Here is a 12,246-nt window from a genome sequence, read left to right as displayed (position 1 = left end):
CATTATTATTTCTTTTTTTTTTTTTTTCCCCCCCCCTCGGCGTGTGGTTAGAAACTTGGCTCACCTTCCCCCCCTCCCTCCCCCCTTACTTTCCGAAGGAGGAGGCTGCGAGGAACACGGAGGTGAGGGCGCGGAGCGGGCCGGGGGCGGAGGGACGGAGGGAGGGAGGGCCGTGAGGAGCCCCCGAGGGCTGGGGGCCAAAGGGAGGCTGTGGGGGGGACTTGAGGCCCGGGGCTGCGAGCACCGGGGGCCCCAGGTCGGGAGCGGGGCCGCGGTGGTGGGCCTGGGGAGCTGGGGGGGGGGGGGGGTGGCCTGAGGGGGCCGGGGGGGGGGGCTCGGCCTCGTTACGAGGGGGGCGATCGCGCCGGGGTTGGGTCCGTGCGGGGGGGAGAGCCGGGCCCTAATCTGTAAATTATTAGGAGTGGAAGTTTCCAGAAATATTTTTGTGTGTCTGTGCAGCAGTATTGAAACGTCCGCCCGCGTCACGTGGGGGCCCTGTATAGAGCGCAGGGCTGGAGCGGAGGCAGGCAGGGAGAGGGAGGGAGGGGAGGCAGGGAGGGAAGGAAGGAGGGGCCCCGCCGCCAGCCACCCGGCCCCGGGCACCCACCGGAGCGAGCCAGGGGCTCGGCGGCCCCGCAGGAGGAGGGTGGCGGGGCCTGGGCACCGCTGGGGGTCGATTTCCCCTGTGCGCTCCGTGGGGCAAGGGAGGGAAGGGATGGGTGCTTTGCCGTCCCCACCGTGCCAGGTGCTCCGCTGACCAGCGTGGGGCTGGGGGAACGTCTGAAAGATGCAAGGAAATGGCTGGAGGAAGGTGGCTCCCTCCCCTCCGGTGCTGGGATGGCGTGAGGAGGGCAGAGCGGCTCGCCCAGGGTGTCCTAATGGCTGCCCCCCAAAGCTCTAGTACCTGCAGTGGAGGTATGCCTCGGGCTTCCCTGGGAATGCTCTCGGTCTCGCTACTACGAATCAATGGCTTCGTTCTCGGGCGCAACATGCTTAAATGAATCGGGTGTGTCTTAAAGAGCTAATTGTTGTTTCAAACTGAGGGTCCAGGGTCATCGAGAGTTGGGATAAACTATGTAAACAGTTCTCTGCAAATGCAGTTCTTTTGACCTTCGGTAGATGTCATGTTCTTGCTATGTTGTAGTGTAGTTTTTTAAACTTTGTTTCTGTTACCCCACTTACTGCCAGTGTTGAAGAATTGGTGGTGGTGGTTAGAGGTGAGATTTAAAACTGCTTGGGTTCAGGCATGACGGGGAAAGTGTAGGAGTATGGTACGCCAAAGGCTGTGAGCTTCGTGTGGGTACGGTGCTGGGAGCAGGAGATCAGGTTGGTTACTGTTGGTATTGACCACAAAGCCGCCATTTCTGTATTTCAGTTTGCAAGCAGGCAGGTCATTTTGAAGATAATGCTGGGAGTGGCAAAGAGCCCTATTCAAAACATTTCCTTTTTGCCTCCATGTGGTTAATAACTTCTGCTTGTCACGTGGCTGCTCGTTTGTCTTCTTAGGACTGCATAAAAACCACCAAAGGGGGCTCAAATCTAAAATGAGTGGCCCTACCCAAGGAATCCCGGATTTAAAACGTTCCTCGTGGTCTGAGAGCTGCTTTCCCAGCTCCCGCTTCAGCCATGGAGGGCAGATGCGAAAGGAGAGGGGCGTGCCTGCGAGTACGCGCGGCTGGTGGGAGCAATTGTGCTCTACACTGCAGAGCGTATTAATTGGCTGGGTTTCCTCCTAGGAGTGCTGCTCACTGCCCCTATGCCAGGTGAAGTCTTGAAGTGCCCTTTTAAGTTAGAAGAAGGAAATCAGCTTTCCCTGCTGTTTTGTTTCTCGCTTCCATACTGAGCAATTCCCAAAACTTAGAGAGTTGGGTGGAGGACAGATGCAGGGTTTAATTAATTTTGGTTTCTATTTGATGTTTATTTCCTCGTATTTTTCCAGGGAGATGCTGTAAAAAGCCTGACTGGATGATGCCATGGACCCCTCAAAATGATTACACTAGTGTAATACTAATTGCACGAGTTATTTATTCAAAATATTACTAAAATGTTATTTTTTTCAGTTAATATAATTCTAAATAGAAGCAGACAAAACTGCTTGATACTACTTGCAAATGTACATTCTAAGCAAAAGATTTTCCCTGTCTGTATGTTACTGTAGGACTTTCACTTAATTAGCAATTGCTTGGGTTGAGTCACAGGTTTGTCTTGCTCTTCACTTTTAAGCATAAGACTTAAATATGTAAGGGATGAAATGAATTCTTATTTCCCCGTGAAGCTATCCAGTAAGAGCAGAACTTTGAGCTTGCCCTAAAGAAGGGGTGGGCTGGGTACATTGATTTCTGTTGTTTTCCATGTGAATGCAGTTTCTTTCCAGAAGAGACTGATCGTATCTCTTTGAACATGCTGATAGTGCTAGTGTAACTTTTTTGAATGACCTTGCAGTTTTCCAAACTTCAGGGTATTTCTCAAATGAGTGGTTCGGCGTGAAATTTGTATCTTTATGGAAGGCTCTGAAAAAGAGGGGGAATGTCAGGGAACTGTAGATAAGAGGGTAGGAATATATTACAGTTGCTGTGTGAAGAGGGGAATAAACTTAAGTTATTCCCAGCAGGGGTCTGGTTTAAAAGGAGTGGAGTGTAGCTTCTGATCCGCACTTCCTTGGGTTTTGGCTTGTCTTGTTGTTTGGGGGTGCCTTCATCTTGTACCAGTTTCTGGCTCATAAGCATCTTTAATGTGCATGGTCGCACGTGCTCCACCTAATTTCCTTTGCAAAATGTTGAGGCTACTAGATCTAAGGCAAGGGGTTGGTGTGTTATGGGACCCGAAACCTCCAGAGGGCTTTTCCATTCCAGTGTGAAGTTCTCTAAGGTGGTATGCTGAATTAACTGTCACCTTACTTCATCTTGAAATGCCTTCAAACAGGCAACCGCCTTAATTTCAGTGGCAATGGCTTGCTTGTATGTAGATAATGTGTGAGCTCTTTATCCAAGTATATGAAAAATGACCTCTGTGGCTAACTTCTCACCAAGTTCGTAGATTGTTTCACTTCCATAACTGGTTGTTTAAAAGCTTTCAGAGCCAGATGTGCATGTTGGCCTTGAAAGCCTAAAATTCTACTGAGATTGCTAGTACGGGTTTGGGTCGTCGTACAGAATCACAGAGTGGTTGCTACTGGGTATTTCTACCAGCAGACTTACTGGTTTACAGATGTTCAGGGAACTGTAGGGGCTGTTGCCTGCTTGGAAAGAAGTTGCTCAGCTTGCTTGATAATGTGGCCCATTGATTAGTCAAACTGCTATTATGGGTTGTGCCTGCTGAACACCCTGAGAATTTGGTTGGGGCAGTAACGTGTGAATTTTAAGTATGGGTTTGTCCTTGTGTTTAACAATGGTGGGAGTTTTGTGTATTTGGTGCTACCTAGTACTGGTAACGTAGCTCATCTCAATCAAATGAGATGTTTAAATTGAAGCAACTACTTTACAACTGCACCTAATAAGTTCTTATGAATTGATAAAAAAAATTCTTTATTTTTCAGTAATCTATGCCAGCAATTATGACAATGTTAGCAGACCATGCAGCTCGTCAGCTGCTGGATTTTAACCAGAAACTGGATATCAATCTGTTGGACAACGTGGTGAACTGCTTGTACCATGGAGAAGGCGCACAGGTAACATGAACTTTGAACCCGTGTATATGGACTGTGTTCGACCTTATAGCTAACCAGTTGAGCAAAATTAATTTACTTGAATAAAAATCTGTGATGTTAACAGATTTACTCTGCTATTGACTAGAATATCTGTGGTAATTTATGTGCCCTTGTTTAAAGCAGGCTTTTATGCCCATTGAAATAACAGAAAAATGTTAGTTTAATGTGTGTTTTCATTTCTAGCATGTCTTCTGCTATTACCAGAGATGAGCAAGTACAACTTGGCAGGAGTGTTGTTGCTTGCAGCTCACCTTCTGGGCCTTTGTTCATCAGGAAAGTCTGAGTTAACTATTGTGGACGGGATTGTGAAGCCATAAACTCAATAGTGGCCTCACTGAAGGATTGTATTTAAGAGAAAAAAGTGTCATTAGAATATTTATACTTATAAAAAAGCATATTCCATGTATGAAGAGAAGATTTTGTCCTTTTATCTTCTTTTTCCCCCCATTACTGTTTTCCTCTGCACGGATTCTTCTTGTGCTCTTCTCAGGACTTAGTGCAAATTGTGAAATTTGAGTTCAAATCGGGGGAGTGTGTGTGTCTGTGAGCATATGTTGTCTTGAAAGTGAATTTTATATTGCTTTTATCTAGTTTCCAACTACTTGGGAAAAAAGACTTAATGTTGAAAGCAAGTATTGCTACAAGGGTGTTGGCATAGATCCTCTTCTGGCGAGTTCTAATTGTCCATGCTTAAGAAATTGGGAGTTTCAGTGTCAGGCATCTTACTAAGATACTCTTGCACAACAATAAAAAGTGAATTAAAATGAGACAAAGTAGCTGATGCCTTTCTATTCCTTCCTTCCAACTATTGGAATAAAAAGAAAATATACTTGCTTGAACTTGTTTTGTATATCTAAAAAAAACTTGTGTAAGGCTTTCTAATGTGAATTCCTGCGGGTTCTAAAACCCCATGTTTCTTTTTGGAAATCTTTGTATTTTCAGTTTCCTAAATCCAAGTAGTTATTAGCTGTAGTTTTTTAGATGACTGTCACAAAGTGGCTTGTAGCTTTTGCCTTTGGTAGTGCTTGTTTTGTAAGTGATAACTTGTTTACTGTACTGACTTACAAAATAGGCACTGTTTGTAATATTCTTTGGTCTGAATTGACCTTAAAACATAGGAAAGAGATATAAGGAGAGTAGAGGATTAACACTAAATGCAATGATCAAATAGCCATTGTTGTACTGGGAAAAATTGTTTAATATAAATCAGCTGGGTATAGTTTTGTGTATTTAGAAAATCAATGCAACAAGAAACAAATGCAAGGGGAGGCTATTAACTGGCAAAAGGGGATCACGATAGAAACTTAACAGATAAGTGGACTAATATGTTATACTTTCATGTAAACTTAGCTTGCTATTTTAGTATTTTCCCAAGGGTGCAGATGTTTTTCAGTGAATGTCTGTAAGCTTTTACCTCTTCCAAGAGAAGTTCAAAAGTTCCTGCAGGAAAAAGCACTTCATTGGAGAGTCTGCCAGTTCAGAACATGGCTTACAAGGTGATGCAAGTAACAGAAATCGAGGAAACTAAATATTGGGATATTAACAGCATTATGTCTGGAACAGGATATAGTAATGTGGAAAAAAGGTTTAGGATGCAGTCTGGATAGCCCATGCTGAACTTGCTTTCAAATCTACCTGCCTTCTTCCCCGTAATTCTTAGCATGTCTCCTGCTTAACTCATATTGCTACTTGCAAAACTATTTGCAGATCTGTGTTAGGCAAGTAAGAAGCTTCATTCTGTCTTCAGCTTCTAGATTTTTTTCTGTTCTTAGCTTTTATGGTGTACTTCCTGAAAAGAAGGAATGCTCCTAGCACAACTGAAGTAGCTTTGGGACAACTCACATGGATGTTTAGCTGTATTCGTCCCAGACTCTTAATTCCATGGGTCTGTTAGGCAGCTGCATGTTTGGAGGGGATACTTGTTTGCTGGCTGACTTTTCTCTAGCAATGGCACAGTGAAGCTTTGGTCATGGTTAAGCATTACTGTTTGTATGAAACTATGGGAGCTGATGTCCAGTAGTGTAGGGTATTGGTGGGTATGAGAGTGAATTTCACAAGGCTTGGGAGAAGGATAGTGAGCATATATGGATCTTAGTGGTATTCACGTTTGATCCTGTGATATGTCACTGGTACTAGAAGCACCAGGGAGGGTCAGCGTAAAAGTGTGCCCACATTCAGCATGGCAGTGATTCTTAAACTGAACTGCATCAGAACTGCCTTTTTTTTTTTTTTTTTTTCTCTGTGGTACTGCAAGAAAATTGTTATACTGCCTTCTTAAGTTAAAGTAATATCCAGGTGGTACTGCTCCATGTGGAACCTACAGGGACTTGCTAGTCCAAGTCAGTATCAGACTGGGGAATATTCCACTGCACTCAGTTTTCCTCACTAGGGATGCCAGTATTGTATAGATGTCTTTAGACATAGTTTTTATGTGCTGTCTTGTCTTTGGATTTTAATTGGATAAATTCCATACCCAATTTGGCTGTTTCTTGTGTTATATGTGTATTGATTTTTGAGTTTTGATGGAGTTTCTGTCTTAATGAACAAGTGTGGTTTTTTATGCTAGTTGATAATTAGCTCAAGTATGTTCTTACGGCCAACTAGGGATCTGTATAGCTGTAGTAAGGTATAACTGGTGAAGTTAAAGCTTTATCTGCTTTGTAATTTTGTTGAATTGACTCTAGAATGCAGTGGGAGAACAAATTAATCTTTGTTAACTGCCACGTAACTTTTTCTCATAACTTTGAAAATGTTGGAAGGCAGTGTCTGGTGCTCGTAGGTGATGTAATTTGCTGCAGGATTGGTCAGTACGCTGCATTTTTGGAAATGGCTCATGTCATTTGGCTTCTTAAAAAGATGTTTATGGACATCCAGGCCTGAAAAGAATACCTAAAATGAATTCACCTGTTTCAATGCATAATTGCTTCAGATGAGGAGTTTTGGCAAGTTATTGAAGCCACAGTACCTAGTAATACCTAGTAATAATTGGTTATGGCAGTCTCAAGGAGGAAAAAACTGTTAAGATAACCAGCTGCCCTGCTGCCCCCCAGTAAGTAGTTACTGTTTTTGTAAGCTATTGGATATATTAAGGGATTACTCACAAGCAGGGATTGGAGAACTTCAGTTCTGCTCTGTGATTCTTCAAAATAAAATAAAAAATTCATATATCAAGAACTTTGCATCATGGTGCAGTACTCCTTAAAGCTAGTGTCTTACATAAACACTTTCAGTAGAACTAGAAAGTTCGGGTGCCCTGGAATAAAATTTTATCTAGAACACTTTCTTGGATGGCAGAAAGTTTCTTGCCCTAGTATGTTGTGTGGTTTTCTCACATCTTCACTGCTGGTCTAGAAGAACTATTCAGGATGGAAGAGGGAAGTAAGTCATTGACCATCTTGTACTAGTGCGTTCCTTGGATTTGACTGTTAAAAGACCTTAATTGACACAGAAGGAGGTTTAAGTGACCTGTTGCTTCTGATTTAATTCTGACTAATTCTTGGATACGTGATTTAAAGATGACATAATATATGAATGTCTTAGCTGATAGAATAGTTTTTCTAAAATAACCCAATGCTAATGCTATTTTTTTCCCCAAACTTGTTTATAGCAAAGAATGGCTCAAGAAGTCTTGACTCACTTAAAAGAACATCCCGATGCGTGGACAAGAGTTGATACTATTTTGGAGTTCTCTCAGAACATGAATACCAAAGTAAGCAAATCAACTTTTATTTATTTGGTTTTCCTCTTTCTTCCATTCATAAACTTTGAGGAAGGTATCTCATTTTTAGCCATAGGCTTTCTTGATTCAAACCACGTTTTTATTGTCTTGTTCCCAAAGTTGGCTTTAGACAAGAACCATAAATGGACAAAATATTTAAATCTCCTCTTCTATTGACAAGTTTTTTTCTCCTTTTTTTTTTTTTAAAAAAAAAAAACTAAATTGGAAATTAGAATTTCTCTTTTTTTCTAAGGCACATACATGCGTAATGCCAGTTCCACAGATTGGTATATGTATACATCTGAGTAATGAAAAGTCTCCTAGAGCCACATTTTGTCCTTGGGTAAGTGCTTGGCTGTCTTTGATGTTAATGAGAGCCATGTGCACATAACTGAGGAGAGAATTTGTCCCTAGGTATATTGAAGACAAAATAGAAACCTTATTAGGCCAAGATTTTGAGCAGTTGATGAAAGTTAAGCACCCCAAACTCTTTGTATTATGAGATTAGTCTTTACTAATATGCAGAACGCATTTGCTTTGTACTGCTATTTGAAATCCATCCATCATGGTAGAGACTAGAGGGACAGCATTCAGTATTTGTCTACCATTTTAAAGGCTTTACCAAGATTTCTGCAGTTTGAACAGAAAAGTTGATTGAAATGTGTTTTCACTGTCTTAAGTTTGATGATTACCTTAAGTAATGGACATGCATGTTTTTCTGCTTGATACACACTGTGTTCGAACAGAAAATGATCATGGTTGGATGGTATCTGAATTCAGGAGGTTTTCATGAAACCAGTTCGGTTCAAATTTTTTTATTGCTCTAAAGTTCAGGGGAAAACAGTTCAAAGAACTTCCTCAAAGTGCTAACCTATAAGTAACAGTGTTTGCCTGTTTGCTTGCCTGGTAAACTTTGCTTTTTATACTGACAGACGTTACTAATGTTTAAGTTGATTTATCAACAGTATTTTTAAAAACTCAAATTTGTCTTGTGAAAAATGAGATGATTAGAGGAACAGAAAGAAAGCAACAGGTAAAGAATTCTTCAATTTACATAAATTGCAAATGATTTGGTGCTAAATTTATGCACTATGACATTTGGCTTTTATGCAATCATATTTTTTCTTTAATTAAAGCTGTTAACACTACCTGATATTAATCATAATGTTCCATTATGTTGATTGCTTGTAATAGGAAGAAAAGGGGTGTCTTCCTGTGCAACTGACACAGCTAGGCTTTGACGGCAGGCCTCCACAAGGTCTACCCTTTTGATTCCCTTTAACTGAATTCTGTTCATCAATTGTTTTTGTTTCTTGGGAGGTGGGAGGGAGGGGATTTGGTGCATAGAATAAGTAATAAGGGTGCCATAGAAATTTCTACCATAGGGATCATTTCATGTTTTTTTCAGTCTTTGCTGTTACCTGTCCCTCATCTTCATAACTTGGCAGTGAATCGTTGTGAGATGATTAGAAATAAACTAAGAGCAAGTGCATATTGGAAAGACTTCTGTTTTGTGCTTGGTTTAAATGTGATCGTGTGTGCTGTTTCACTACCAAATAAAAAGTACACGTCCGATACTTCAGATGGCAGAACCATTGGCATCAGTGACTTTTTTGGACTTTGTGTATCTTTTTTATCAGGGAAGTACTGAAAATAATTATAACAAATCAAATAAAACTTAAACAAATGGAAAAAAACAACATGGCCCCTTGCAGTGTGTTCAGGCAGTCTCACAAAACCTTAAAACATGGTACGGCAAGAAAGATGCATAGGTAAAGATTGTATACAGTAACTTTATTAGTGTTCCCATTTCATTCCACATGCAAGTATTAGAGAAAAATGAATATTACTAGTGCTGAGGAAAAGATAAGAAGAGATGAACAAGAGGCTAGCGGAGGGCAGAACTGAAATTGTGTGTACAAAAGAATGAGTAGAAACCTAGACAAGATGAACCTCTGTGGCTTAAGGTACATGAGTCTAAATTAGATATTTGAGTGCATATGGGGGGGGGGGGGGGGTGGTGTGTGGCAACTTGCAACCCAAGGTGTGCTGGGGGAGACTGAGGATGATTTCTGCCCATAGTTTCTGTCAAGGTTTTCCTCTAAGTTCTGTTTGATCATGTAATGTTGATATAAAATGAAATAAGGCTTGCCATTCTGATTTTGAGGCTGACTGAGTAAGTTGACTTGTGGGGGGGAAAAAAACAATGTGGAAGAAAACAATATTTTTGGTTAGATGAAAAGGCTATTAATAGGTGTGCCTGTACAATCTGGAAATAAAACTGTCGTTTTTCCTTCAGGAAAGTTAGCACTGTCTGATTATCAGTGGCCATACTTCCAATGTTGTTAGAAGCTTTTCTTAAGTATATTTTATTTCATTAGCCTGGATCAGGTGCAGATGACATCTATAAATCTCTGGCTGTGACTGAAATAGCTTCTTGTGAGGCATTTTACTTAAACTGTTTCTGTACATTTTCCTGTATGAACATCCCCTTTGATTTCTTTTAGTTTTTATGTGAGATGACTATTGTAAATTTGTAGATTAAAATCTAGTTGATAAACTTTTACTGCTGATAATGAAGAAAGGAATACCCTGCCAATTTTCTGTTATTGCATATTTTTTTCTCTGTACCCAAGACTTTGGAAGATGACGCTATTCTAAAGACTATTTTGCAGATGCGGGACCCTCACTTGAAGCTGGTGGGAGCTTGGGTCACAGAGGGAAGCAAAGGGGGAGGGAATGTAGGTTATGTTAAGATGAGAACAGCAAAAATGGTATTAAAATGCAATGTAGTTTGGGACAGCCTACATTGTGTTCTTTTAATTAAGCTGAAGTTTATATGATCCCTTTGGTTGAAATGCTTATAATCCTACTTTGTATAACAACTAACCATTTTAAAAAAGAACTCTTATTCTCAGCCAAACTTTTAACTGTAAAAACATGAGTTTACCTTTCAGGCATTGATATACTTTTTTTCTTCTTCCTAGTCAGCTGCTGTTTAAAGCAAATGCAAAATTATCTGTCCCCTTTTCTCTGCTGTCTATTCATGCTAATGGGGTTTTACATATTAAAGTTTTTTGATCACATCAAAACTTCTTTCCCTATTACTTTGAGTTGGCAGTAGGGATAAATGGGCAGAGGGACTGGCCTTACTGATTATTTTGCATATGTAATCTTTTCAGTTAAGAAACTAGGAAGGAATTCCTGAAAGGTAAAGGGATTTCCAAGAACTTACATTTTTATTGTTCTTTGACTGAGCATAAAAGTTCATCTTTAAATAGTAGAAATAGCTGCCATATCGGGGTGGGTATTGAAATTGAATAAACCTGTGGGTTGTCTTGCTGTTCCTAAAGTAACACACCAGTGAAGTTTGGGAAGTACTTTCTAAAGAAAAGTGTCAGAACATGTGATGCTAAGACAAGATTTTTTTTTCAGCTCTTAGAGGAACGATAGGAAGCTTGAGACCATCCAAGCTGCTAAATATTTTAGGAGCCTGGTTGTGGTAGTACTTGAACATATGAGCAGTCATTTATGATGCAAATTCATATCTGGCTGCTACTTTCTCTCTTCCAGATAGCCAAAATTGTCTGCCAGAGGGCTTTTCTTTTTTTCCTTTTTTTTTTCCTCCTGGTGTGAGCATGATCAAACAGCAGGACATAGTATAGCAAAAATAAAATGAAAAAAATGCATGAAACCTCAGTAAATGGGTGAATAGACATATTTAATAAATTTGTTAGTTTAATATTCTTGAAGTCTTAGATATTAAGCGTGAATGTCTGATTGAATGAGAGTCCTGAATGTTAGGTAGTCCTACAGTAACATACTCACATATAGCTCTTCTCCACTTTCAGTATTATGGACTGCAAATCTTGGAAAATGTGATTAAAACAAGATGGAAGATTCTTCCGAGGAACCAGTGTGAAGGTAGGGAGAGAATTTTTGCCTTGTCTTCTAACGTACATATGCTAATTGAGATTTAGGCCATCATTCCCCATGTAAATAATTTTCAAGTTCAAATACAATTAGGCTAGTAGGTTTTTGTAATAAGACATCTGTGTTTCTGGATGATGAAACCATGTCTTGCCCCTTTTGCCATAGTGGTTTCAGTAGGATGGCAAGCACCTGAAGTTCTAAGTGTCATGGAAAGGTAAAAGGTGTAACTGATACTTTTAAAACATCATCACTTAACGTTGTATTGATTTGTAGGCCAAACTTAATCTGAAGAGGCTTTGGGGGCTAGCTTCTGGCTTTGAAGTGAATTCTCTGCACTTGGCAGTCTTCAGCCTGTCTGGGCTGCGAATACAGCCCCACATGTATGCTCTCATTTTTCTGATAGACTGCTACCTCTTGTAGCATATGCAGATTTGACTTTTTTGAACTCATAAGGAGTCATAATTATTTTAAAATAGAAATGGTATGTAAGTAGAGTGTCTTGTTTTATTAATGGTCATTCATTCTTTAAGGCAGTGAGGTACTATGAAGTCTTTTAATTCATGTATGTGTATGTACAGCTAGATGGTAAATAAACTGCAGTGTAGGGCAAACTCCAGTCTTAGTCACTGCAATGAATTTGTGAGCCCTAAAACACAGGGTTTTTATTCTTTCTTCCCTTATGGCTTGCAATACGTGCTGAATTTTAGAGGTTTGTCAGTACAGTTACAGTAAACAGAGGTACCTCAGTGGTACAGAATTACTGCACGGTCACAAAGCTTTCTGTCAAGTCATGAAACTTAGCTTTCAGAGCAGTAAGTATAACCATTTTAAATTCTTGACATTTCAAAACTTGAATGTTGTCACCATTCTATACTTGTCTTTTTACTAA

General features: G+C 40.4%; 1 protein-coding gene across 5 annotated transcripts in view; it reads left to right on the top strand.

The window, feature by feature from the left end:
* The window catches only part of XPO1 (exportin 1), a 39,054-nt gene that overhangs the window by 702 nt on the left and 26,106 nt on the right, over window positions 1-12,246 (top strand). The window contains exons 2-5 of one of the 5 annotated variants that reach the window (XM_035322430.1): window positions 52-122; window positions 3,536-3,667; window positions 7,314-7,415; window positions 11,276-11,348. In XM_035322430.1, coding sequence (XP_035178321.1) covers window positions 3,542-3,667; window positions 7,314-7,415; window positions 11,276-11,348 — 301 coding nt within the window. In that variant the 5' untranslated portion in view covers window positions 52-122; window positions 3,536-3,541. Of the gene's footprint in view, window positions 123-656; window positions 916-3,535; window positions 3,668-7,313; window positions 7,416-11,275; window positions 11,349-12,246 lie in introns of those variants that run through there. The other 4 variants (XM_035322431.1, XM_035322429.1, XM_035322432.1 and 1 more) reach the window with 4 other exon arrangements.

The sequence above is a fragment of the Oxyura jamaicensis genome, chromosome 3 (genome assembly GCF_011077185.1).
Source record: "Oxyura jamaicensis isolate SHBP4307 breed ruddy duck chromosome 3, BPBGC_Ojam_1.0, whole genome shotgun sequence".
Taxonomy (NCBI): Eukaryota; Metazoa; Chordata; class Aves; order Anseriformes; family Anatidae; genus Oxyura; species Oxyura jamaicensis.
This window is presented reverse-complemented; position numbering and strand designations above follow the sequence as displayed.